At 40.7% G+C, this 22,462-nt stretch overlaps 2 protein-coding genes across 3 annotated transcripts; one reads left to right on the top strand and one right to left on the bottom strand.

Annotated features, from left to right (window-relative positions):
* Positions 1 to 6,570: 6,570 nt before the first annotated feature.
* On the bottom strand, positions 6,571 to 10,902 carry LOC5503625 (ATP-dependent RNA helicase DHX33). Its single transcript, XM_001624581.3, has 5 exons — positions 9,980 to 10,902; positions 9,389 to 9,477; positions 8,815 to 8,997; positions 8,165 to 8,496; positions 6,571 to 7,852 (listed from the first exon to the last, which is right to left on the bottom strand). The coding sequence occupies exons 1-5, from the start codon at positions 10,792 to 10,794 to the stop codon at positions 7,181 to 7,183; spliced, it is 2,091 nt and encodes a 696-aa protein (XP_001624631.2). The 5' UTR covers positions 10,795 to 10,902; the 3' UTR covers positions 6,571 to 7,180.
* Positions 10,903 to 11,056: 154 nt separating this feature from the next.
* LOC5503624 (ubiquinone biosynthesis protein COQ9, mitochondrial) lies at positions 11,057 to 19,799 on the top strand. Of its 2 annotated transcripts, XR_007306336.1 has the most exons (9): positions 11,057 to 11,163; positions 11,892 to 11,988; positions 12,564 to 12,884; positions 13,236 to 13,320; positions 13,689 to 13,793; positions 14,042 to 14,197; positions 14,755 to 14,808; positions 15,256 to 15,376; positions 19,367 to 19,799. XR_007306336.1 is itself a non-coding variant. In XM_001624589.3 (8 exons), the coding sequence occupies exons 1-8, from the start codon at positions 11,097 to 11,099 to the stop codon at positions 15,292 to 15,294; spliced, it is 924 nt and encodes a 307-aa protein (XP_001624639.2). In that variant the 5' UTR covers positions 11,057 to 11,096; the 3' UTR covers positions 15,295 to 15,377. The 2 variants fall into 2 exon arrangements, 1 of the variants encoding a protein (XP_001624639.2); XM_001624589.3 differs by lacking the exon at positions 19,367 to 19,799 and having other exon boundaries at positions 15,256 to 15,377.
* The last annotated feature ends 2,663 nt before the right edge of the window (positions 19,800 to 22,462 follow it).

Genomic DNA, 22,462 nt, shown 5'->3' with positions numbered 1-22,462 from the left:
GTTTCGTGAACTGGAAGCAGAACTTGCTTTACACCCTGTCTCTCGATGCGAACTTTTCACCTTATTTAGCCGATGCCTGTATTTGCTCCCAAGCCAAGCGGTCAGATACGCTCCATTTAGTAAGTGAATGTAAATTTCTCCCAGAGAGCGATCGGCGCTACATGGTCGAAGCAAGAAAAATTGTTGACTTCCTCGATGATGACCTAGAGACATAGGCGAACGCCCAACCGCCGTCGCCCGACTCAGCCGATGCCCATGAGGTCACTTCTCACGATGCAGTCGCATTTAGAATACAGACTTGCCAGTCACCGTATTTCGATGTATTTTCTGACCACCTTACCTTACGAGTAACCGTTGACAGCGGCGCGAAGGTGTAACATGATCAGACACTCCCCCGCTAAGCGACAATCACAACCAGCTCTCAGTCCGTTAGTCAGGCCGACGGCTCATCCCAACTACGTGGGAAGAATGACGTAGCGGTGCGCCCTGCAAAACGAAAGGTTATTGTTGGAGACAATATCGTGTATAACTATGGAGCCCCCCACGTGACAAGCACCTCGACTAAAGCACAGCGGGTAATGGTCCTGCGTACACCTGCCCGTGACGCAACAGTTTGGCCAGTTCGTCCTTGAGCCCCGAATGGTCGCGCCCAGCTCCGTCAAGTAAGCTATCTACGATGTGACAACCACCTGGCATCGTCCCAAGCATAGCTGGAAAGATACGCACCCCAAACCTAACCTCGGAACCGCGCTCACTCTAGCCCAACGAGCATTTCTGTCAAGTGCGCCGGGTGTTCGAGCCACCGAACGACACAACTAGTAGTCCAACTCGCCCTATCCCATCTACAGGCAGGTTGTACTTCACAAACGTATCTCTGGATCCGGAGACTATGTTACCCCCAAGTATGAGAGCCAAGTTTAGTGCCCTCCACCAAGAATACGACCAAGTGTTTAACCCTAATATAAAAGGATACAACGGCGAAGTGGGTCCCTCCGAAGCCAGGGTTAACATGGGACCAGTCGAGCCTTCCCAGCGAAAGGGACGCCTCCCCCAGTATGCCCGTGACAAGATACTCGAGTTACAAAACAGGTTCGACGAGTTGGAGACTCAAGGCGTCGTTAATCGCCCAGAAGACATAGGTATCTCGGTAGAATACATTAATCCCTCATTCCTCGTCCGCAAGCCAAATGAGGGTTCACGCTTCGTGACAGCATTTGCTGACGTTGGAAGATGTAGCAAGCCCCAACCATCGATGATGCCTAATGTCGATTCTACCTTACGCCACATCACCCAGTGGAAACATCTCATCGCGACTGACCTTACCAGCGCATTCTATCAGATCCCACTGTCGCGAGACTCTATGAAGTACTACGGTGTTGCCAGCCCATTTCGCGGTGTCCGGGTTAACACCCACTGCGCCATGGGAATGCCTGGCTCCGAAACCGCATTGGAAAAGCTTATATGCCGCGTACTCGGAGACCTCCACGCTGAAGGCAAAATCTGTACGTGGTGGGAATACCCCCCACGAACTTTTCACTAACTGGAAAAGAACCCTCCAGGCTCTTTACAAGGGCAATCTTCGCCTATCCGCGTCAAAGACCGTCATTAATCCTTATACCACCACGATTCTCGGTTGGATCTGGAGTGCAGGTACCCTGAAGGCTAGTCCACACCTTGTCGCCACACTCGCCTCGCCCTGCGCCAACTACTGTGGGACGAATGCGCTTCTTTATTGGCGCATACAAGGACCTTTCACGTGTCGAACCTCAGGGTTCCACGTTCATGTCGCCTTTAGACGAAGTCGTCGCTAGCCGTGAGTCAAACGACAACATCCAGTAGTCCGAAGACCTCTACACAGCCTTTGAAAACGCTCAAAAGGCTCTATCGTCTACATCACCCTTCCGAGACCTGACGACTACCTATGGATTATTACAATGCACCAAAAACTGGAATTCGACTCTGCCAAATTTTCGTCTTTAATAAGACTTTTTCAGTCTGCCCTGAAAAAATCTTATTTAAAACCAATATTTGGCAGAGTGGAATTCCAGTTTTTGGTCTAATGTTACATTTCTGGTTCACTTACACGACTATTTGTTTTTTTTTTGTTTTTGTTTTTTGTATTTATATGGATTGTTATACAGATGGAGCTCTTCGCGACCCGGGAATCGGCGCCACACTTTACATTACACGCAATGGTATTCTACACCTCGCCGGGTTCTTTAGTGCAAAGCTGAAATGAAGTCAATCTTCCTGGTTACCATGTGAAATCGAAGCACTATCCATCGTTTCCGCTATTAGGCACTTTAGTCCTTATTTGCAGGGCTTCTGGAATTACGCACTTGTGCGGAAGAGCATAATTTGGCTTTCTCCGCGTAATCCAGCGTAATTTGGCTAAATTTTGAAAGACAAAACGTTTAAGTGCACAGCTGATGTGTTCTTTTAGGGTTCTTACCTCTATTTCTCGTAAAAAAGAGAGATATTCTTCCTAAGAGTGCGATAATTCGACCTGAATTTCAAAAACAAATAAAAGAACTAGGCGTTTTTTGCTAAACCGCGAAGGCCTAGGACTAATAATAAAATACCTTTTTTAATTGGCTGGTGGTTAGGAGCCAATGAAAACTCGCCTAAGATATTTTCGAGCAAAAAAATTAACCTTTTCAAGTTTTTTCGTGCTTTCCTTCGGTACAAAATGTAGTTTGGCCGTAACAGATATTCCGTGTAATTTAGCGCGTAATTCAGTAAAGAACCCCGCAAAATTTTGATTTTTAAGGAAAAATGTATTGCAAAATCCCGCGTAATTTAGCGCGTAATGATTGATTTTCCGCGTAATCTAGCGTGTAATTTAGCAAAGAATCCCGCGTAATTTCGAGTTTTTTTCCGCGTAATTCCAAAAGCCCTGTATTTGATACAGTCTCACCACCATGCATCCATCCTGACTGACAGCAAGCCATGTGTCCAGGCATACGAGAAATTATGCCGCGGCGAATTCTCTACAAGCCCGCTAGTGTCTACTTTACCTGTCCGCAGTCAGTCAATACCAGTCCTCGGTCAGACACGTGCCAGGGTCATCCATCCTACCCTCCGACTTCGCCAGTCGAAATGCTCCACAATGTGAACATGGAACCTGTCAAATCTGCTCGTTGGCCAAGAACCTCGGAGACTCCCTTGTCAGGCAATCATCAGTCTAAGACATCATCGACGGCGACACAAGACTTCCTTTTACAAGTCGACCAGCTTGTAAACACTATACAGGCAGAGTGTCCAGATCTACGTAAAACTCACGCTCATCCCAAGCAAGGCACTCGACCCTTCAAGAAGTTTACGAATATCAGGGACGTTAAAAGATATCTTAACGTCGCTACCATTGCAAAGGATGGTTTACTCGTTGTAAAGCGCGACTTTCCTCTGTCACCAAGCCGGGAGTGTATTATTGTCCCACGCCGTGTTCTTGACGGACTTCCATGTCCAGCTCCGTCACCCTTCAAGCAATCAACTCAAAAGGGCTAAAATAAAAGCGGTATCTTTTTGCCCTTGTTCTCGAGAAAGCCATCGAACGCGTGACAAAAAGCTGCCACCATTGCGCTTCACTTCTTTAAAGTCCCAAGGCGCGTATCGAACAGTATGCGTGTGAACCTCCAGACGCCATCGGGATTTCGTTCGTCGCGGACGTTATCCGTCAATCACGACAATTCATCTTGGCTGTACGCGAGTGCGTGACCTCGTACACGACCAGTTTGTAACCGATGGGCAGCACCCTACCCTCTGCGACGCCTTAATATGTCTGTGTGTCCAGATGCGTCCCCTCGACGGCCCACTCGCTATCATCCGTACCGACCCAGCCTCGGGATTTAAACTCTCAAGGACGAAAAGCAACTACATCACCATCGACTGGCGTTGGAGCTCGGCCATCCAATAAACGTAAACAAAAGCCCCGTCGCCGAAAGGGCGGTTCAGGAGAAAGAGCGCGAGCTTCTAAAACTCGACTCACTCGGTTGTCCTGTCTCGAAAGTGACACTTGCAGTCGCCACAGTCAACTTCAACGCTCGCGCTCATCCAAAGTTGCTAACAGACCATCGACAACAGCGTACGACTGTGACTCGTTTGCAGATGAGGACGACACACCCAGAAGAAGCTACCACCGCCAGCAACACCTGACATACCGTTAGCCATAGCTGCGCCACCCGCCCAAGACGTATCATTCTCACCCGCCTACAGTGCAGACGCCGATGAAATAAGCCCCAGATCAGACATGGGCAGCTGTCCGACGCAACTTCCTGACGTGGAGTCCTCGCCACCTAGGAGGTCTTCCCTCGAGCGCCACCGTCCTGCTCGCTATAATGACAGTGACTTTCTCAATCACTTCACCTGACTATGAACTGTACATGGGGTTACTACCAGTCTAGTCCTGTTGACATCTATCTCTAGTTCAGCCCAGCGACACGTTGTCCCGCTAGACGTTATGTTTTCCACACTAACCACATGTTATTAGGTAGTTAGTTTTGGTTTGATAGAAAGAAGAAAGGTCACGGTCGTCAACGGTACTTAGTTAATATGTTAGTTACCCTCACGAACCCTCTTTGGTTCCGCCATCTTGTTTTGGTGATCTTTCGTTTTCCCTCTCGGTGTTATTCAAGCATTCAGCCGTTACCGGAGTAGTGTCGAACCTTTTGCTTCTTGCTCAACTGACACTCGTTCTTTTTCTTGATGTTCACCAGTCGCCCGCTAGCAACAGCCTCACCAAGACGACAAAGGATAAGATTTGTCACGTATGAAGGAGAGGTATCTCTTAGTGTAAAAAAAAAACAAACCGCCGCGTTTACAATCTCAGGTCTTATTAGCCAATCCATTTTAATTATTAGACCGAAAGAAGAAAATTTCAACTCTACTCTAGACCTTTAGAAAAAGGAAAATTCTCAGATTCTCCAATGAAACGCTTTGAGCTTGTTGGTGTATTAGGAAGCAATTTACTACAGGTAGATTGTAGTAGACCGAAAGAAGAAAATTTCAACTCTACTCTGGACCTTAGAAGAAAGGAAAATTCTCAGATTCTTCAATGAAACGCTTTGAACTTGTTGGTGTATTAGGAAGCAATTTACTACAGGTAGAATGTAGTAGGGGGGGGGGGGGGTCTTCGTAATTTTTAAATGACAAGAGTTAAACTTCACACTGTTGGAGGGGGGTCCTACGTATTTTTCATTATTCGAAGCTCATTTTACGGACCTTTATATGCTATTTAAAATTCTTTTACTGAAAGAAAGTGTTCTTTTTTTTATCTAGCATAGAGTCAAGCACTTCATTCCGCGTTCCGTTCCGTGAGTTGTTACGGGATCTTGCGGGCATTCTATGTTGTTTTTTGGGGGATATTAGCGGGCCAGGATCATCTGTGGGCCTCCCTCAGATAATTTATCACATTGCTTGTACGTACATTTGGGATAAATACCACAAACCACGAGTGGATGGCGAAAATGTTTTGTAATTTCGAGCCGCTCCAAGGGCTTGTTCTCTATTTTAATAATTATCTCTAGCAGCTTCATGTATGGTGATCCTTCCCGTTTAGAATCAGTACAACGCCCCCCTCCCGACACACACCCCCCGGATGAAAATAGTTCACAGGAGTACAAAGTTCTTTTTTCATTTTCGTTAAATATGCACAATTATATTTGTATGGCAATTTTGTAGTCTTAAAAGCTACCTGTGAAGACTTGTATTTCCAAACGATTCCTATTTTTTTAGTTCAACTATAAAGTCCATGCAAATGCAGGCAAAACCTTATCACCGGCTTTAGATTTACTGGAAAAAAAAATACTCTGCAGGCCTTTTACACGTTAAAAAAATTCTTGCACGCCAAATGCTTTGAAAAAAATATCCTGCGCACCCAAAAAAAAATTTTTTCAATATACTTCCTAATCAACTAAACTAAATATCAAACAAAACTCGTACACACACATGGCCCCCGCTTATTAATCAAATAACGATTTTGCGCCTTTCTAGAATGTAAATAAAACACATTGTATGGGGGTAGCGTTTTGTTGTTTCCGGAAAGAACAGGCTGAAATTTAACATGCTTGCAAAAAGCTTTTCGAACTGTACGCAGCGGGACCCAAAAGGGACTTTCAAGGCATTTTCTTCCGTATTTTAGATAATGTCTCATACATTTACTGTAATTTTGGCTGCTAACAGAGGGGGGGGGGGGGGGGGGGGGGCGAGCCCCCTAGGCCATTATAGGCCATTATAGGCCATTATTTCGTCCTATTAGGACTCGTTAGCATGGCATAGCCGGTTCGCCCCATGTGGCATCTAGAGCTTCTTTTTTGAACAGGTATTCTGATCAATTTCTGGGCATCCTGAGATTATGAATTTTCAAATTTTCTTTTGGCTTTTAGAGGAGCTGTATAAGGCAGCTCCTGCACGCGCTACCTTCATAACTTAGTGTCTCTCCCCTAAAAGTTAAAAAATGGCGGTATCAAAAAAACATCGACAACACCGAGTTGTCGGGGAGGGAGGAGTCGCGGTCGCCATGTTGGGTCGAAATTAGGAGGGTCATGATATACAGTATGACGAAGCTCAAAATGCAAGCGAGCTGTATTTTTATCTGTTTTATGCTTCGTGTTACCAGTGTTGTAGGCTCCAGGTGTTGGGCTACCTGTGTTGTAGGCTGGTTGTGTTGGGCTACCTGTGTTGTACGCTCCTAGTAATAGTTTTGTGTTTAAAGTGATGGGTTACTGGTAATAAGGTGTAAAATCTTGTGTTCTATATCATAAAAAAAAAAACGCTTTCCCTACATAGCTAGGTACTTATATTGATTACTAAGTAAACCATAATACTAAAATCAGTCAAACCGGACCTCTATACAATATATTTTTGCTTTCTGTTCAACAAATCTGAATTGTCCGATTCTATGATACATTATTCTTCTACTAGAATAGGGGTTTACTAGAATCCAGATTCCATTACTACTTGTGGTGAATTAAAAAAACGATGAATGAATAGAAGAGCAGATCAATATGTGGAGGGTCGAATTCCACATCTTTTCTTTGTATGTAACACCAGCTTGATCAACTCGGGGCGTCTTTCATGGGAAGTTTTACTAACGCTGGTCTTATTGGCATTCACGCCAAAACTGTGTTCTTGGAAAAAAAACACTGCCGACTTCAGCAAAGGCCACAGTAATAGAAGCTTATCAGGACATGACCGCAGTAGGCCTTGGCTTGAGCCTATGTTCTTGGAAAAATCCCGGTGCTGCCTCAAGTAACCAATCACAAGAGACCACACTTACATCCCGCATGTAACACTTGGAGGTATGCACCAATTCGTTGTACACTACATAAGCCGGCTTGGACATAAAGAGAGAGGAGGAAGGGTGAATCGCAACCGTCTCTCGATGATTAAGCGTCTGATATGTTCCATCTAGCTGAAGCTCCGCAGAATTCATGAACAAACCTCTACACAAACACTGCCGTAAAGTGGCCGAGTCCTTTCCACACGATTGAAGCTTAATCTCCAAGCGAATACAGATCTCCCTCAGTTGCTTACGAATGTCCATGACCAGTTTCATGACGCGTGTATTGATGAAGTGTTCAGCGCACCAGCTCTTGTTCATCCCACATTGCTTGTAAGCGCGATAGATATTGAGTAGGGTGATCTGGTCGCCTTCTGACGAGAGGAATTTCTTGCGGACTTTTAGGGCGTGGTCACGCTTGCTCTGAGGGGTGTAGGTGATAGAGTCCACCGAAAGTAAGGCTACCACAGTTAGTATCTCTTCACTGCAGCCTAGGGTTTCCGACGCGAGGATCACCTTAGCAAGACGAGGCTCTAGGGGAAACTGTGCCATCTTTTGACCGAGGGATGTCAGCTGGAAAAAGGAGATGAGATTATTGCGGACCAATTACTGATTGGTATCTTAAGCCTGGTTTCCATATAATCGTAACAGTCAATAAGGTCATATAAGGTTTGCCCCCCCGAGGGAAACACACGCCTCGCCAAGGTTATAGGTAAAGATCTTTTGTTTACGAGCCGCAGAATTCTGAATTCTAGTCCATTTAACTGCCGATGGTGATAGGTAATAATTTTTTTTGCAGAGGACTCTGCAAGTTACAAATATATGGCAACCAGGCTTTACAATTAGGCAACTTTTTTTACCCTGTTGGGGCTGCTTATTACATACCTTATAATCACCGTTTATTTCCTGCAATGCCTCTAAAATAACAAGCTGCTTCAGGGCACCATCTATTGCATCCGCTGAAGGCTTATCCATGAAGTCAAAGCTTGCAATGTCAGGTATTCCCAGGGCCATTAACTGCAGTATGACACTAGAGAGATTACACCTCTGGATCTCGGGGACAGTAGCTTCTGCAAGTTGCTCAAATTGTTCCTCAGTGTATAACCTGTAGCAGACTCCACTGCACTCCCTACCAGCACGCCCTAGCCTCTGACGAGCCTGAGCTTTGGAGACAGGCTGCACACGTAGCATGTCCAGTCCTGTTTTTGGGTGAAAACCTAAAACACAAAGCGCAAATTGGGCAAATCTTATTTTTACATCTTAAGAAATTTTTTTATTGTACTAATATGTAAAAAGGATACAGTAGCAGCAATAAAAAGAAATGGCTTTAGCCATTCTTCTCATTTTACAATCCTAGCTTTTCCCTACTTTTTATAAAAGAGCTACTTTTTTTCCAATCTGGATTGTGGTGGAATTAATTTTAAGGTACTTAAGGTAGTTGTGTATAGTCAAGTCACATCAAGTCAATTAAACAAACTGGGCTATGAAAAATTAAATAAATCAATTTCCACTATTAGTCTAAATCTAAATTATACCTTTGGCTTTGACATATCCTGTGTCAATAACATATTTAACCCCTGGGATGGTCACAGATGTCTCTGCAATGTTTGTGGACAGTATAACCTTTCTTGCTCCTGGTATGGCTGGCCTGAAAACCTGCATCTGTTGACTTGATGGCAGAGCGGCAAACATGGGGCAGACCAGTAGCTGAGGGCAGTCTAAGGAGAGATATTGGACATGTAATAGGCCATTCCAGATATAAGCATGCATGTGCACTCAACATGGAAAGGGTTCTATTAATTTTCAGAGTATATGGGATGGATATTGATAAGAAGGGGGCGGAAGTTATTCCATTTATTTTTAGTTCAAATAAAACCTTAATAGACTTTTTTTAAGTAGTCAGCACTTGGAAAATAGTAGCTGGTGCTTCCGACAGGCGCTGGGCCTAACGAAACCCTATTTCTATTGTAATGCATGTGCAAGCTTCTAGCTGGAATGGCCTATTGCATTTAAAGACTATTCAAAACTAGACAAAAGCAAAAATGGCAGGGCTGGGTTAGGAAAGAATCAATTGAAAGAGACACATCAAATACAGGGTTATACACTCACCTGGTGGACAGTGCAAAGAACAATCTGATACCAGTTTAGATAATGACTCAATCTCATCCTGACCAGTCAGAAATACTAAGATGTCACCTCTGCAAAACAAAAAGAATTATTTTTTTCTTATTAGTGATTGCATTTAACAATTTTGCATTCTAATTGGCTCTAAAAGCATAAGTGATCATTAGCATTCATGCTTTCCTCAAATCTCTGCCTTCCATTTCAATTAAAGGATATAAACATAGTGCACTTTTTCATTACTGACTTGTAGTTTGGGCATCAATGAGATAAAATACTAACTAGGCAGTGCAAATGTTCCATTCAATAAATGATTTACATATTTCGCCAACCAGTTGATTCAAAGGACTGATGTGCCAAATCTAGAGTCTGGCTGACATACACGTAGACAGCTTGCCCTTACTTACTGACTTACTTACTTACTGACTTACTTACCTACAGGCTTCTTGCATAGTCGCAAAGCCAGTTGACAACAATGTTTTATCAATCAACTGTATACTAGAAGACACAATACACATCCTAAATAAACCTTAGCCGAGCAGCTTGCTGGCTAGTTCAGAAGGAAGAGTCTTTACTTACCCCAAGGGTTTCTCTTGATGCAACTGCATAATTGTGATGAGTGCTGCATGCATATAATCAACTTGGGGCTCAACTGCGTACATCAATTCAACTGGGTGCTGACGACCCTCAATATATAAAACTTCTGCACTACCAAAATATTCAGAGAATTGATGTGCCTCTAATGTGGCAGACATTACTACAATCTTTAATGGCAGCATTCCTCTTTCTTTCCTAGATATTTGTGCTCCTTTGACAATGCCAAATAAGACATCAGTGTGTATCGTCCTCTCATGAGCCTCATCTAGTATAATTACAGAGTATCTCTTGAGTAAGGAGTCACCTACAGACTCTCGTAACAGCATACCATCTGTCATGTATTTAATGCGTGTCTTTGTAGATGTGACATCTTCAAACCGGACAGTATAACCAACCTCCTCTCCCAGTTGTACCCCCATCTCCCTACTAACCCTCTGTGCAATGCTTATTGCGGCAACGCGACGAGGTTGCGCGCAAGCAATGACAGAGTTGCGAGCAACTTTTGCCTCATAAAGATATTGCGGTATTTGAGTAGTTTTACCACTTCCGGTTTCACCAACAATGATGACGTTTTGCCTGTTGCGTATCTCGGTTATCAGGCTTTTTCGAGCGGAGAAAATAGGGAGACTCAGTTTCTGCCGCTGTATCGGACTAGAAGCATGTGTATGACCATTTTGTTCGCCTCCATTGGACGCTGAAGAAGAACGAATCACAGCTCTTTTAGCCGGCAATGGACTTCCAGATTCAGAGAATGAGCGCTTTAGTCCAGGAATTACGATCTTTCGAGCGTTGGCCATGCTTTCCTTTTACGGAAACCAAGAAAAGTTATCCTGAACACCACAGGAACACAACAGCCGCCATGTTGGAATGATGTTACGCTGGCAAAATGATTGCTGGCTCAGGATTTTAGAAAATTTAGTTCCCTTTGAATTACAAAAAAAACAAAAACATAATATTTGGCACCAGTAAACTGCGTGGCAATATTGTGGATCGTACTAACGAAATACAGCCTTTCAAAAAATTTATTTCTTATTTAATTTTTCTTACGCTTTGGGTTGCCTGTGTCAGAGCTCGCATTGCATCACTGCTCTATTTCAAAATGGCGGTGTATTTATTCCGTTCCTGTCTCGCAAGACAATTTGGCAATCTGCGAGTTGGAGTTCTAGGTAAATAAGAAAGTCCATGTATGCTAAGATAGCTTATTTATGCCTTAGTAATTTAGCTACATTTGTCTCATGTTTTCTTGTGTGACGTAACATGCAGGGGACAATAGTTCTGTTGTTGTTGTTTGCGTTTAAAAGCTGCCCTTTGCACTTCTTTACGTAGTTTAGTCAGCTATTTTTAGAGGTTATTAAAGTAAATACTTGTAATATTTAATTTGATGTGAGAGTCAGTCACTTTAAGTTTATTAAGTATCATTTAGGATGGTATAGTATAGCTGTCATCCTAAGATAAAGCACTTGTCATTTGAAAACCCCGCCCCCATGGTCCCGGGGTAGGGTGGGGAATTAGACTTTCAACCCTGAGCAATTGTAATAAAGGTCCCCACCCCCCTCAGGATGCAAACAGCAGTCAAATGCCCCTTCCCTTGTGGGTAATAACTGTATATTTGAGATGGTATGCCATCTGAAATGAGCCTTTTATATCCCCAAAACATTTATGTATATGTTGAAGAGTACAATGCAAGTATAAAAGAGAGAGTTTGTCATAATTCCTCACAATTTCTGTAAAAACTAGTTATCTCTTCCCCTGATGGCTTCTGCATTTCCCTAGATGGTGTAAGGCTGTTTCCATTTTTATTTGGGCCATCTGCGCTTTATCTCTGCTACCCCCCTGTATACACCATGTACAGATTACAGACAGATCCGTTTAATTAAACATTTCCATAAATTAGGTATCTCCAGACATCACCTTCACACTGATGACCGTAAAACGCCTGGTGTAGATGAAACTGAAGATCCCCACAGGACACAGGGGACTGGAGATTCCAGGTATTCAAGGTTCACTTAAAATACGTCAGTTATGGTGGCCCTGTTCACATCATATGAGGGTGCCCTATACCCTTCCTAGTAGTGATAAAGACACTGCATGTTCACATTTGACTACTTTGCTATCCCTAAGGGCTGAAGGCACCCAAACCAAAACACTTTTGAAAAAAACAACTAGTCACATCAATGTGACACCTAATCACATTAACCAATTTGCGTCATTTACCATCTACGGACAAATTTTTATGTGCAGCGTGGACAACTGTTACCTTTGAGCACCCAAACATGCCTGATCAGTGATAACAGTGCATGGCAGGCCTTAGAAATATTGTAAAGTTAAAAAAAATTCAAGAGCCAAGCGATCAAATGCAAACTTGAAAAAAGTACCCTTGGGACGTTTGTGGGATGCCTAACCAGGGGTCATTGCCAAGTCAGGTTGATAAACAACCTTTGATTCATGAAAGGCCAAACACCACAGATTGCAAGCGTAAAGCTAAATGAAATAGAAGACCGGCCAATTGCTAAATATTTCACATTTTTTCATTTATATTGATTTAATCCCGTCATCCCCTTTACAGTAAGTCACCTGAATCAGGGCACAAAGCAGCCGACCAGTCTTACGAAGATGGAGGGGAATATGGAGTCCCAGACGAAGAAGATGAGAATGATGTCAAAAACAAGATTCTCGTAGCTGCACTTGGCCATGTTCACACCCATGGATGGACTTCAAGCACCATCGCCACAGGAGCTCAGTCATTAGGGCTGTCAGCCATGGCGGAGGGGATGTTTCCGCGTGGAGGAGGGGACTTGGCGCTGTTTTATATTGAGGACTGCAACCTGAGACTTGCTGACTATCTTGTGGAGCAAACTCAGGCTTTACAGGAGAGTCAAGATGCTCCGTAAGTTTGATTTATTTTGCCAGTGTGATACTGGTTATAACAAAAACAAATGTATTGTGTTTTAGTCTTTGAAAGGGGCAGAAGAATTGGCCTTAAAAAGGTGGGGGGGGGCTAAGAAAAAATCGGAGAGAGACATTCTTGCGGTCAAGCTGTGCCAATTTATATTTTTCTTAGGCCAAATGTATTTTGTGTATGGGTGGAGGCTCTGTGAACATACTGCCCCTTGCAAAATATTTGATGTTTGGCAATTGTACAATGCTAAAAACTGTTAAGATTCCAAGGAAGCAATATTGTTGGCTCTGCCCCCTACATGGCCAAAGGTTGATTATTTATTGTGTGATTGTGCATCAGTCGTCCACGGTCCTCTGTGGTTATCCGGGATGCGCTGGAGACTCGCCTGCGCATGATTATACCATACATCAGCACCTGGCCCCAGGTATGGTGGTTATTGGGACAGTGGACCACTTCAAGCGCTATTTAGTTATGTGTTTTCTCTTAGATAGATACAGAGTCCACAGCCTGCAAGCAGGCTTATTATTCTATTGTGGCTATAAGTGATAAGGTTGAAAGATTTGTGGTATGAAATGTTTTGAATCTTTGGAAATAGTGTAAAATATATGGTGGAAAGTATCGATGTCTGTTCCATGAAGTTCTAGAAATGACATGTACAAATCATATGGACTTATTATTTTAATCTACTGGTTATAACATTGAAATTTTTTTTGATTAAATGCTTGGAGTCTTTGTAATTAAAAGAGACCTTGAAATAATGAGAAAAATGATGAAATATAATGTTGTATACAGGCAATGCAGTTGATGATGCGACCTGAAAATGCTCCTGATGCTCTAAAGAATGTGGCCTACATGGTTGATGAGATATGGTACCATGCGGGTGACACTTCTACAGATGTAAGTAATCGCACAAGCAGTGGCTTGAATCCAAGGGAGGGGCACTAGGGCAGGGAAGGAGGAGGGTTGTCATGCAAACTTGTTCTTTAATTGGGATTGCGGGAGGATGAAGTAAAATATACAAAGGAAGGCTTTTAATTGAAAAAAAAACAAAGGTACCTCCAAACCCTGTTACATATGCCTTAAACCTTTTGAATTGTTGTACTACTACAAGACTATGTCATAATTATTGTAATTGCACATTGCAGTATAACTGGTACACCAAACGTGCCATGCTGGCCGCCTTGTATGGTGCCACAGAGGTGTACATGGTGCGAGACCAGTCAGAGGACTTTACCAATACCTGGGCCTTCCTAGATAATAGAATTGCAGACATCAAAGAGATGGCCAAGATGAGAGATAATGTGAGTTCAGTGTGGGGAATGCCGTGCATCTATCAGTAGAACTCCATGAGGTGTATGTAATTCTCTTACAATACGCTTTCTAATCCTAGTCTACTTCCCTTTTCTGTCCAGCCTTTCCTTTCCTTTATATTTTTAAAAGGGTTATCTTACAGACTTTTTCAATCCCATTTACAAATTTATGTAAATTGGATTGTAGATGAAACGATAAAAATACCTTTTCTGACCTAATCTTAACTTCCAGAATGACAAAGTGGCTAAATCTAAACCCCCTTTTTCCACCCTATATACATTATAAAAATCTATATTATGTTTTTCCTGTGCACAAATTTTATTACACCACACTTCCTTGAAATATTCTACTGGGTTTGAATTTAGCGATATAATAAATCTTGCCCTTAAATTTTAACGTTTACTACTGTCCTTAAAAAAAACCTTTAAGTATATTTTTTAACATTCAAAACGGGAAAAGGAGATTGGCATTTAATTGTATTTAGAATTGTGGATTATTTCTACTTTTGTCCTCGTGTCGCTGAGAAGTGTCTGCCTCTCTGGCTTAGTTTCAGAAAGCCGGCATGGACTCTACTCAACTGATCTCCGCTGCAATGACAACAGTAAGGAGAAAAAAAGTTTTATAAAATACAACTACATCATTATACACTTTGTAAGGACAAAAACTAAATGAGCCAATGAATAACTTATTCATTGATATTTTATAATAAAAATTATCATTATCCATGGCATTATTTTATGCTTTTGAAATAAAATTCCATGGATCCGATGGATGCAATGTCTTGAGAATATGTATAGAAAAATGGGAAAGACAGACAAAACAGAAGTAAAAAGATTCCAACGTTTTGGATTTTATTTGCAGTCCTTCATCAGGGAGGCTACTAAAACTGTTACAATGATAACGCGTGTGTACAAACTATACTTAAATTTTCTTTGATTTGTTGAAACCGAATTCCATTTTCGCTCTAGGGCAAACGAACCACCAGAGTAGAATAAAATAATAAAATAGAGAGTTAGAATTTTAACATACTATCAACTTGTTTTTGCAGATCCGAAACATGGCTGGCTTCAACAAACGATCAAGATAAAAGTATTTCCCAACAGAGAACAGAGCTTAAGATTAATTACTAGTTTTGACGAGCGGGAACCTGATAAAAGTGGGCACAACTTTTGAGTTAGGTTAGCCTAATGATATAAGCGTTGGAGTTGCCAACCCTTTAAAGCGGGCAGTTGCACGTCCTTGGATAAAAACAGTATACTGAGACATCACAACACTTTAAAGAGTAGAGAAAAAAAATATATAATATGTCTTATAAACTGTACAACTAGAGATTATTTTTGGGGGTTATTTCAGGAGGCTTGTTATAAAATAGCAACTATCCAGGTTTATAAATGACCTTCGATATTTCAGATATTAACCCATTGAATCCTGGCTATTTTTGAGCTGAATATACAAAAAACAGACTGAAAAACAGATACCTCCCCCCTATTCTGAGTTTTATACAGCCCGTCAAAGTCAAACACAGCTGCACCTAGTCAGCGGTATCCAAGCTTTCCAACAGTGATTTGCGGTCCCCACTTTTAATCCCTCGTTGTTGTGCTGAAGCCAGCACAAGTTGATGGTTGCTTGTGTATTTTTCATAAAAAATACAGCTATGAGCATATTAGGAGAGTGTCTCAGGACATCATGAAGTCTTTTGGGGCATAATTGAGTGCTTTGCTTACGGATTTTTGCAAGCAAAGGTGGATTCATGATGATTTTTTCTTGTTTGGCTTTGCCTGGATGAGAAAATAATTTTCTAATGAATCACCACAGCTCTCCTAAATGCTGTCTTTTCTGAAACAAAATTGATTGCAAAATTTTTTACACTGCTATTCTGGGTCTGTATGACCTGGAATTGATTTGTTTGGCTTCGGGGTGAAAAGACTTCTAAAAAACCATCTGACTTTGGGGAGAGGAGTGTTGACTGGCCCTCCCCTCGTGAATTTTTCCCTGGATCTCCCAGAATGCCTTGCAATCCGTAAAGGCATTTTCGTGATTTTACAATCCTTCAAGGAGTGGACATTGTGTTTTGAGGCCATGGAAATAAACCTGGAGGATCAGAATAAAGGTATCTATTTGTGTCTTGAGCTGTGTTTGCTTATCTCTCTCCCTTGTGTTGTATTTTGAGGGGTGATTCTGCTTTTCTTTCCTTGTTCGATTTGAAAATTTGTCAAAGAACCTGTGCTATTATTTGGCTTAAGAGCAGTTGCCAACACCTTGGTAGAAAATTGATCGCTCCAAGGAGTAACCCAAGCTCACTCGCCTTTCGCCTACTCATTCTTAGTGGGGACATCCCTCTCAATCCCGGTCCCACCTACCGGTATCCCTGTGGAGCATGCTCAAAACCAGTTAAATGCAACCAGAAGGGTATTCAGTGCGACTACTGCGATGCATGGTATCACACAAAATGCTGCTCAATAAGCAATGAAAGTTACAATACACTTGCTAACAGTTCTTGTTCTTGGATCTGCTGTGCCTGTGATGTGGCCAATTTCTCAAAGTCATCAAGTGGTCCTGACATTCCTGGTGACAATTATTATTTATCTTTATCAACATCAGTACAATCATCCGGCTCAGAATCGCCCCAGCCACTAACATCCTCCCCCAGGCAAAGATCTCCTGCATCAAATAAAATGAAAGACCCCCACAAATTGAGAGTGTTAACACTGAATGCTTGTAGCTTAAAGGGTAAAGATAAACGCCTTGAATTTCAAAGCCTGATTGACAACTACAAACCTGATATTGTTAATGTAAATGAGACCCACATTAATGACACTGTCTTTTCGGCTGAAATTCTGGAGAAAGGTTACACCATTTTTCGTTATGATAGAAACGAATTTGGTGGAGGGGTGTTGTCTGCTTTCTCCAACCATCTTGTGGTGACTCACGAGGAGCAAATGGATGGTAATTATGAAGGCATCTGGTCAAAGATAAATATTGCAGGAAGCAAATCACTTTTTGTTGGCTCAGTCTATAGGACCCCAGACTCAAATGTTGACCCCCTTGTAGCTCTCGATGGTGCATTATGCAAGCTGGTTAAAAATCCAATTCCAAACATCCTCATTACCGGTGACCTGAACCTGCCTAGTATATTTATGGGAAGATGATAACTACGCTGTAAGACCTAATCCTACTTATGGGCTTGAAGTAAACCACAAGTTTTTGGACATTGTGAACGACCACTCACTGACTCAACATGTTATGAAGCCAACTAGAGGGGAGAACACCCTCGATCTTGTTCTCACCACTTGCCCAGAAATGGTATTAGACCTAGTGGTTGAGCCCGGCATGAGTGATCATGATCTGGTGTTATTTGATCTAAACTTGAAGCCCTCTTTCAACAAGAAAAAGCCTCGTAAAGTATTTGTATTTAAGAAAGGTAACATGGGGGCAGTGAAAACTGACCTTAAAAAACATCTTGATAACTACTTCAACAATGAGGCCTATCATAAATCAATGAAAACTATGATTTCTTTAAAACCACAATCACTGAGATCATGAAAAAACATATCCCACAAAAAAACATCAGTGGTAGATGGAACTTGCCATGGATCACTAGTTCCATTGAAAGGTTAATCCGAAAAAAGCAACGTCTATATAACCATGCAAAACACTGTAACAACCTTGCTGCCTGAAAAAAAAAAAAAAGACTTGCGTAAACTCGTTAAGAAAAATCTCGCTAAGGCACACAGCGAGTATGTGTCCCAGCTCTTAACAGTCCCAGAGGGTAGTGAAACCGCGAACCATACCATAACCAAACGGTTCTGGACGTACATCAAGTCCAAAAAGACCCATGATGTTGGTGTTGCTCCCCTACGCAATGATAAGGGTGAATTAGTCAGTGACAGTCTTGGTAAGGCACGTGCTCTGAGTTCCCAGTTCCAGTCCGTTTTTACTCATGAAAATAATGGTTCTATACCTACACTTGGACCAAGTCCTTATCCGACTATACCGTCTACTTTAATATCTATAGACGGTGTTATCAAACTACTTCAAAATGTTAACCCGAAGAAAGCTAATGGCCCTGATTAAATCCCCTGTAAAATTTTACAGGAAGCTGCCCATGAAATCGCCCCAGCTCTGACGTTCTTGTTCACACAATCTTTAGAGACCGGTACTCTCCCGAATGACTGGCTCAGTGCAAATGTGACCCCAGTGTTCAAAAAGGGAAATAAGAATATCCCTTCCAACTACCGTCCTATTTCACTGACTGCTGTGCCTTGTAAAATACTTGAGCACATTATTTTCCATGACATAATGAATCATCTTGATACCCATAATATCCTCGTCAAGTTCCAACATGGTTTTCGCAGGTTCTTTTCCTGTGAAATGCAATTAATAACCACCCTAGAGGATGTGGGGAAAGCTCAACAATTCAATCAATTCAAAACAATTCAAAACTACCTAAATGATACAAAACTATAAACCTTTTCTAAGATATAAATCCAGCTCATTTCATCATCCAAGAAAGTATCGTTATTTCGAAGCGATTTTCATAATTGTTGCTAAAATGAGCGGCGTTTACTGCACAGTGAACTTACCCGCGTCACGAAAGTCAGATGAAAACAATACCTCCTTTAACAAAAATATTCTAATTTTTATACGAATGCTTAGAAAAAAAAATGTTTGTTAATGTGTATATTTTTTTTTCTGGATTGATGAGATATTTTCGATTTACATAGCTTTTAGTTGTTCGTGCTTCCCGGAGGACGTGGGAATAACCCTGCGCCCATAGTGTGTTTTTGGTTTGACTGCAGAAATAAAGCCGCATAAGGATTGATTTGATGATCCCGTTCTCAATTAATCGTTTCATTCCCAGTAATGTCAATCCTAAACAGTTAATCTTTATTATGTGGGCCTTTTATTTCAGTCAATCGGCTGAATAAAGAACTTCATTTTAAAGACAACCTCCTTGATATTAGCGCTCGATAAAATATTATTCTATATTTAAACAATTACTGAAACTGTGATTGATATATCAATATGCTAGGACGATTAAATAAAACGGCCAAGATTAACCATAGTTAAATCATAAGCTGGCTAACTTAAATAGGGTTATGGCATTGTTATAGCAGAACTCTTAAAAGTACGACAACAACGCATTGGTGGCCGTTGCATTCACATTTTGTTTTTGTAAATAAAAACGACTTTTGTTGTTGTTGATCTCTCGTGCACAAAAATTAACAAAATAAATCACCCAATTCTAGGATCACCTTATCCTCTACATTTTTTGCATTTTATCTATTTTTGCCGTTTCAGTATTTGTGTGGGTTGTGGCTAGCGAAAGCCGTTTGACGATTGTTTGTTTGTTAACCTTGTCACGCAACGCCCGTCACGCGACTAGAGTTAGGGACACGTACTTCAACGAATACAAAAGGTTTCCACAGCATTACAACTATTTTCAATACTTTCTGATGAATGTGTGATTCTAACTGGTCTTGGGAAACAAGGTGCGCATTTCCAACCTAGCTAAGTAACGCTTGAAACGTATGAAATACTTTAAGTCACGAAAAGATTTCAGTTCAGAAGATATCGGAGGAGAAAGAGAGAAGAGAGGAGAATGATGTCAGTTTAGAAGAGATCAGAAGAGAGAGAGAATCAGTGGCTATGTAAAGGAAGTCAGAGTCAAACTGAAGATGGCCTGACTGAGGTTTAGTCAGAGACAAAGAGAACAGACCACCCGGAGAGTCGAGGAAATAAAGCAAGCACCGAATCTACGCTGTCCTATCTTGTCCTATCTACGCTGTCATGAACCCCCTGTGACAACCTGCTGCATTGCGAAGTTAAAACCGTTTTTATACATTAATTTTGAGCATAAAGAAATGGATGTGACTATTCAGTAATTAGTTTTTTTTTATTCTCAAATGAAATAAAACTCGTACCAGATGACAGATTTTTATAGTGATACAGAACTATAACCGCTGCTACGGAACTTACTACCACTTATGTGCAAACGGAAAAAAAACATAAATCAATAACATTTGAAAATGTGTAGTCTTTTCTGTGCATATTATATACATAAGTAAATTTGTAGTAGTCTTAGAAAAAATCATGAGCATTAAGCCCTCAGCAAAAAAGATAGAGCGATTTTAATATGAAGTGATATGGAACTGGTCATTGTACTGTATTATTGTTTGAACGTTTCTCGGGATTTATAAAAAGCGTGCTGTGCTGCATATTACAAATGATAGCAACTCATTCCAAATAACAGTATGTTTTGTTATGGTTTTAAAAGTTTTAAAAGTAATCAATCTTCTCTTCACGATTGGAAGACGTTTTAGATCACAATTGAGATTTAATTGTGACTTTTCAGAATATAAAGTGATGAATAATACATTCGAATCAAAGCTATAATGCCCCAAAAAGCTACAAAGTTCCTGGAAAAGCTCCATTCCTTAAACCTCGAAAGGTTTACATTTTACTCACAATATTGATATCAATAAGGTTATAAAGTTGACGTGTATCTCTTGGTATTAGAAGAATGCGTTTTGCCTTGTACAACATTTGGTTCCTGCTATTTCAATAATTTATTTGGTCGCAAACTCTTACAAAAGCCCTAAAGGGACAGAATTGGTAGGAAAAAAGAGTAATTCGAAGTCACACACTGATATGATTTTTCTTTTTTTGCATTCGTATATGTTTTGCTCCAACAGAATGGTTGCTTGGACAACTATTTCATCGCTAAAACTCGAGAATTCTAATTTACAAAATGATGTCAACAACTCTTTTCGAATAAGCATTTAACCAACCTAGCCAATCGTGTGAGAAATAAAACATATTTTTTACTTTCGTCTTCTTCTTGGTTCAGAGAACCACCACTTTTTATGTTCTGGAAACAGTCCGTTAAGGAGTTGCTTGGACGACGATTCCATAGCTAAAACTCGGGGAATTTAATTTACAAAATAATGTCGACAAATATTTATGAAAAAGCATAACCGCCACTTTTTATGTTCTGGAAACAGTCCGTTAAGGAGTTGCTTGGACGACGATTCCATAGCTAAAACTCGGGGAATTTAATTTACAAAATAATGTCGACAAATATTTATGAAAAAGCATTTAAAACCTAGCGAAATCGTGTAAGTAATATTAATTATCAGTTTGTCCTCTTTTTATCTTGGTTCAGAGAAAGAATCGAGGTCCACATCAAACTTAAAATTGTAATATTTCTCGTCAACTGTTTCCACTAGGGTTATTGTCTTGATGTTTTGAGAATCTCACTTATACTATAAAGTATCATTTCGAAAGCTTAAGTTTACCTTTGCTTTTGAATAATAAATTGTAAAAGCGTTTTTGTTTTCTCGATTGCCATAACGTTTTAGATACATCGTTTAAGCATTGATTGTCTTTTTTTTATATTTTCTTCAAAATTGGCAAACAGCGTGCAAACTAATAATTGGCTAGTTAGGTGGCGAGTGGTTTTTAATTTCGTTCAGCTTCATCTTAATTAATTGTTTATTCTTAATTGTTCCCATAACTTTCTCCCCTTTCAAGTTTTTTTAGATAACAGCTAAAAAACTATTTTTTTTAAATTTTTGTTGATACAAATCTGTACTTGCTTAGGTAAAAGTATAAGATTCTTTTTTCAAACCTAATGGCGTTTCCAAGGACAGCAGTTTCAACATGTTGGATTGCTTGCTAATATGTCATCATAATAAACCTAATTTAATTACCAGATTTAATTACACCTGCCAAAGATAAGTAGTTATTATGTTGAGTTTTCTTCACTTGAATTGAAGACACCGCACAGTGAAGATCATTCTGCTTGTTCCAAAGTAAGTATATCGTACTGTTTCATGAGTATAGAATTTCGATACCATTTCTTAACATTCTAAACATTCTGGGTTTGGCATATCCCCTCTCCTATTTTTTATTTAAAAATTAAAATGATTTTAAAATCATTTTAGCATATTTTTGTATAGAAACTTCTTTTCTGATGTTTGCCTCTCCATAAATACGGTAGATCCCATAGCCAGATAGCGCTTATCAGGTGACGTTATTTTATTTTTTCGTTTTACCAAAATTCTAAAAGTACTCTTTTCGTTTTTAAACTATTCTTGATAGGAAAAAGACAATAATTGTAGAACAAACTCGGACATAGCTATCAATTGTTTTCCCAACAAAAAATATATTTTTGCCAACTATACTACAGGTCTGTTTTCTTAAGCACTGGGAAACAAACTTTTTGGCTGGTTCCTTCGATGGGTGTGCTATCC

This window comes from Nematostella vectensis, chromosome 13 (genome assembly GCF_932526225.1).
Source record: "Nematostella vectensis chromosome 13, jaNemVect1.1, whole genome shotgun sequence".
In the NCBI taxonomy this organism is placed as follows: Eukaryota; Metazoa; Cnidaria; class Anthozoa; order Actiniaria; family Edwardsiidae; genus Nematostella; species Nematostella vectensis.
This window is presented reverse-complemented; position numbering and strand designations above follow the sequence as displayed.

Coding starts and splice junctions, on each gene's coding strand:
- LOC5503625 (XM_001624581.3), bottom strand. CDS start 10,794: ATGGCCAACGCTCGAAAGATCGTAATTCCTGGACTAAAGCGCTCATTC. Junction 8,998..9,388: donor TTCTTTGCACTGTCCACCAG/GTGAGTGTATAA, acceptor ATCTCTCCTTAG/ACTGCCCTCAGCTACTGGTC. Junction 8,497..8,814: donor AGGATATGTCAAAGCCAAAG/GTATAATTTAGA, acceptor TTTGTGTTTTAG/GTTTTCACCCAAAAACAGGA.
- LOC5503624 (XM_001624589.3), top strand. CDS start 11,097: ATGGCGGTGTATTTATTCCGTTCCTGTCTCGCAAGACAATTTGGCAAT. Junction 11,989..12,563: donor CAGGGGACTGGAGATTCCAG/GTATTCAAGGTT, acceptor TCCCCTTTACAG/TAAGTCACCTGAATCAGGGC. Junction 13,794..14,041: donor CGGGTGACACTTCTACAGAT/GTAAGTAATCGC, acceptor TGCACATTGCAG/TATAACTGGTACACCAAACG.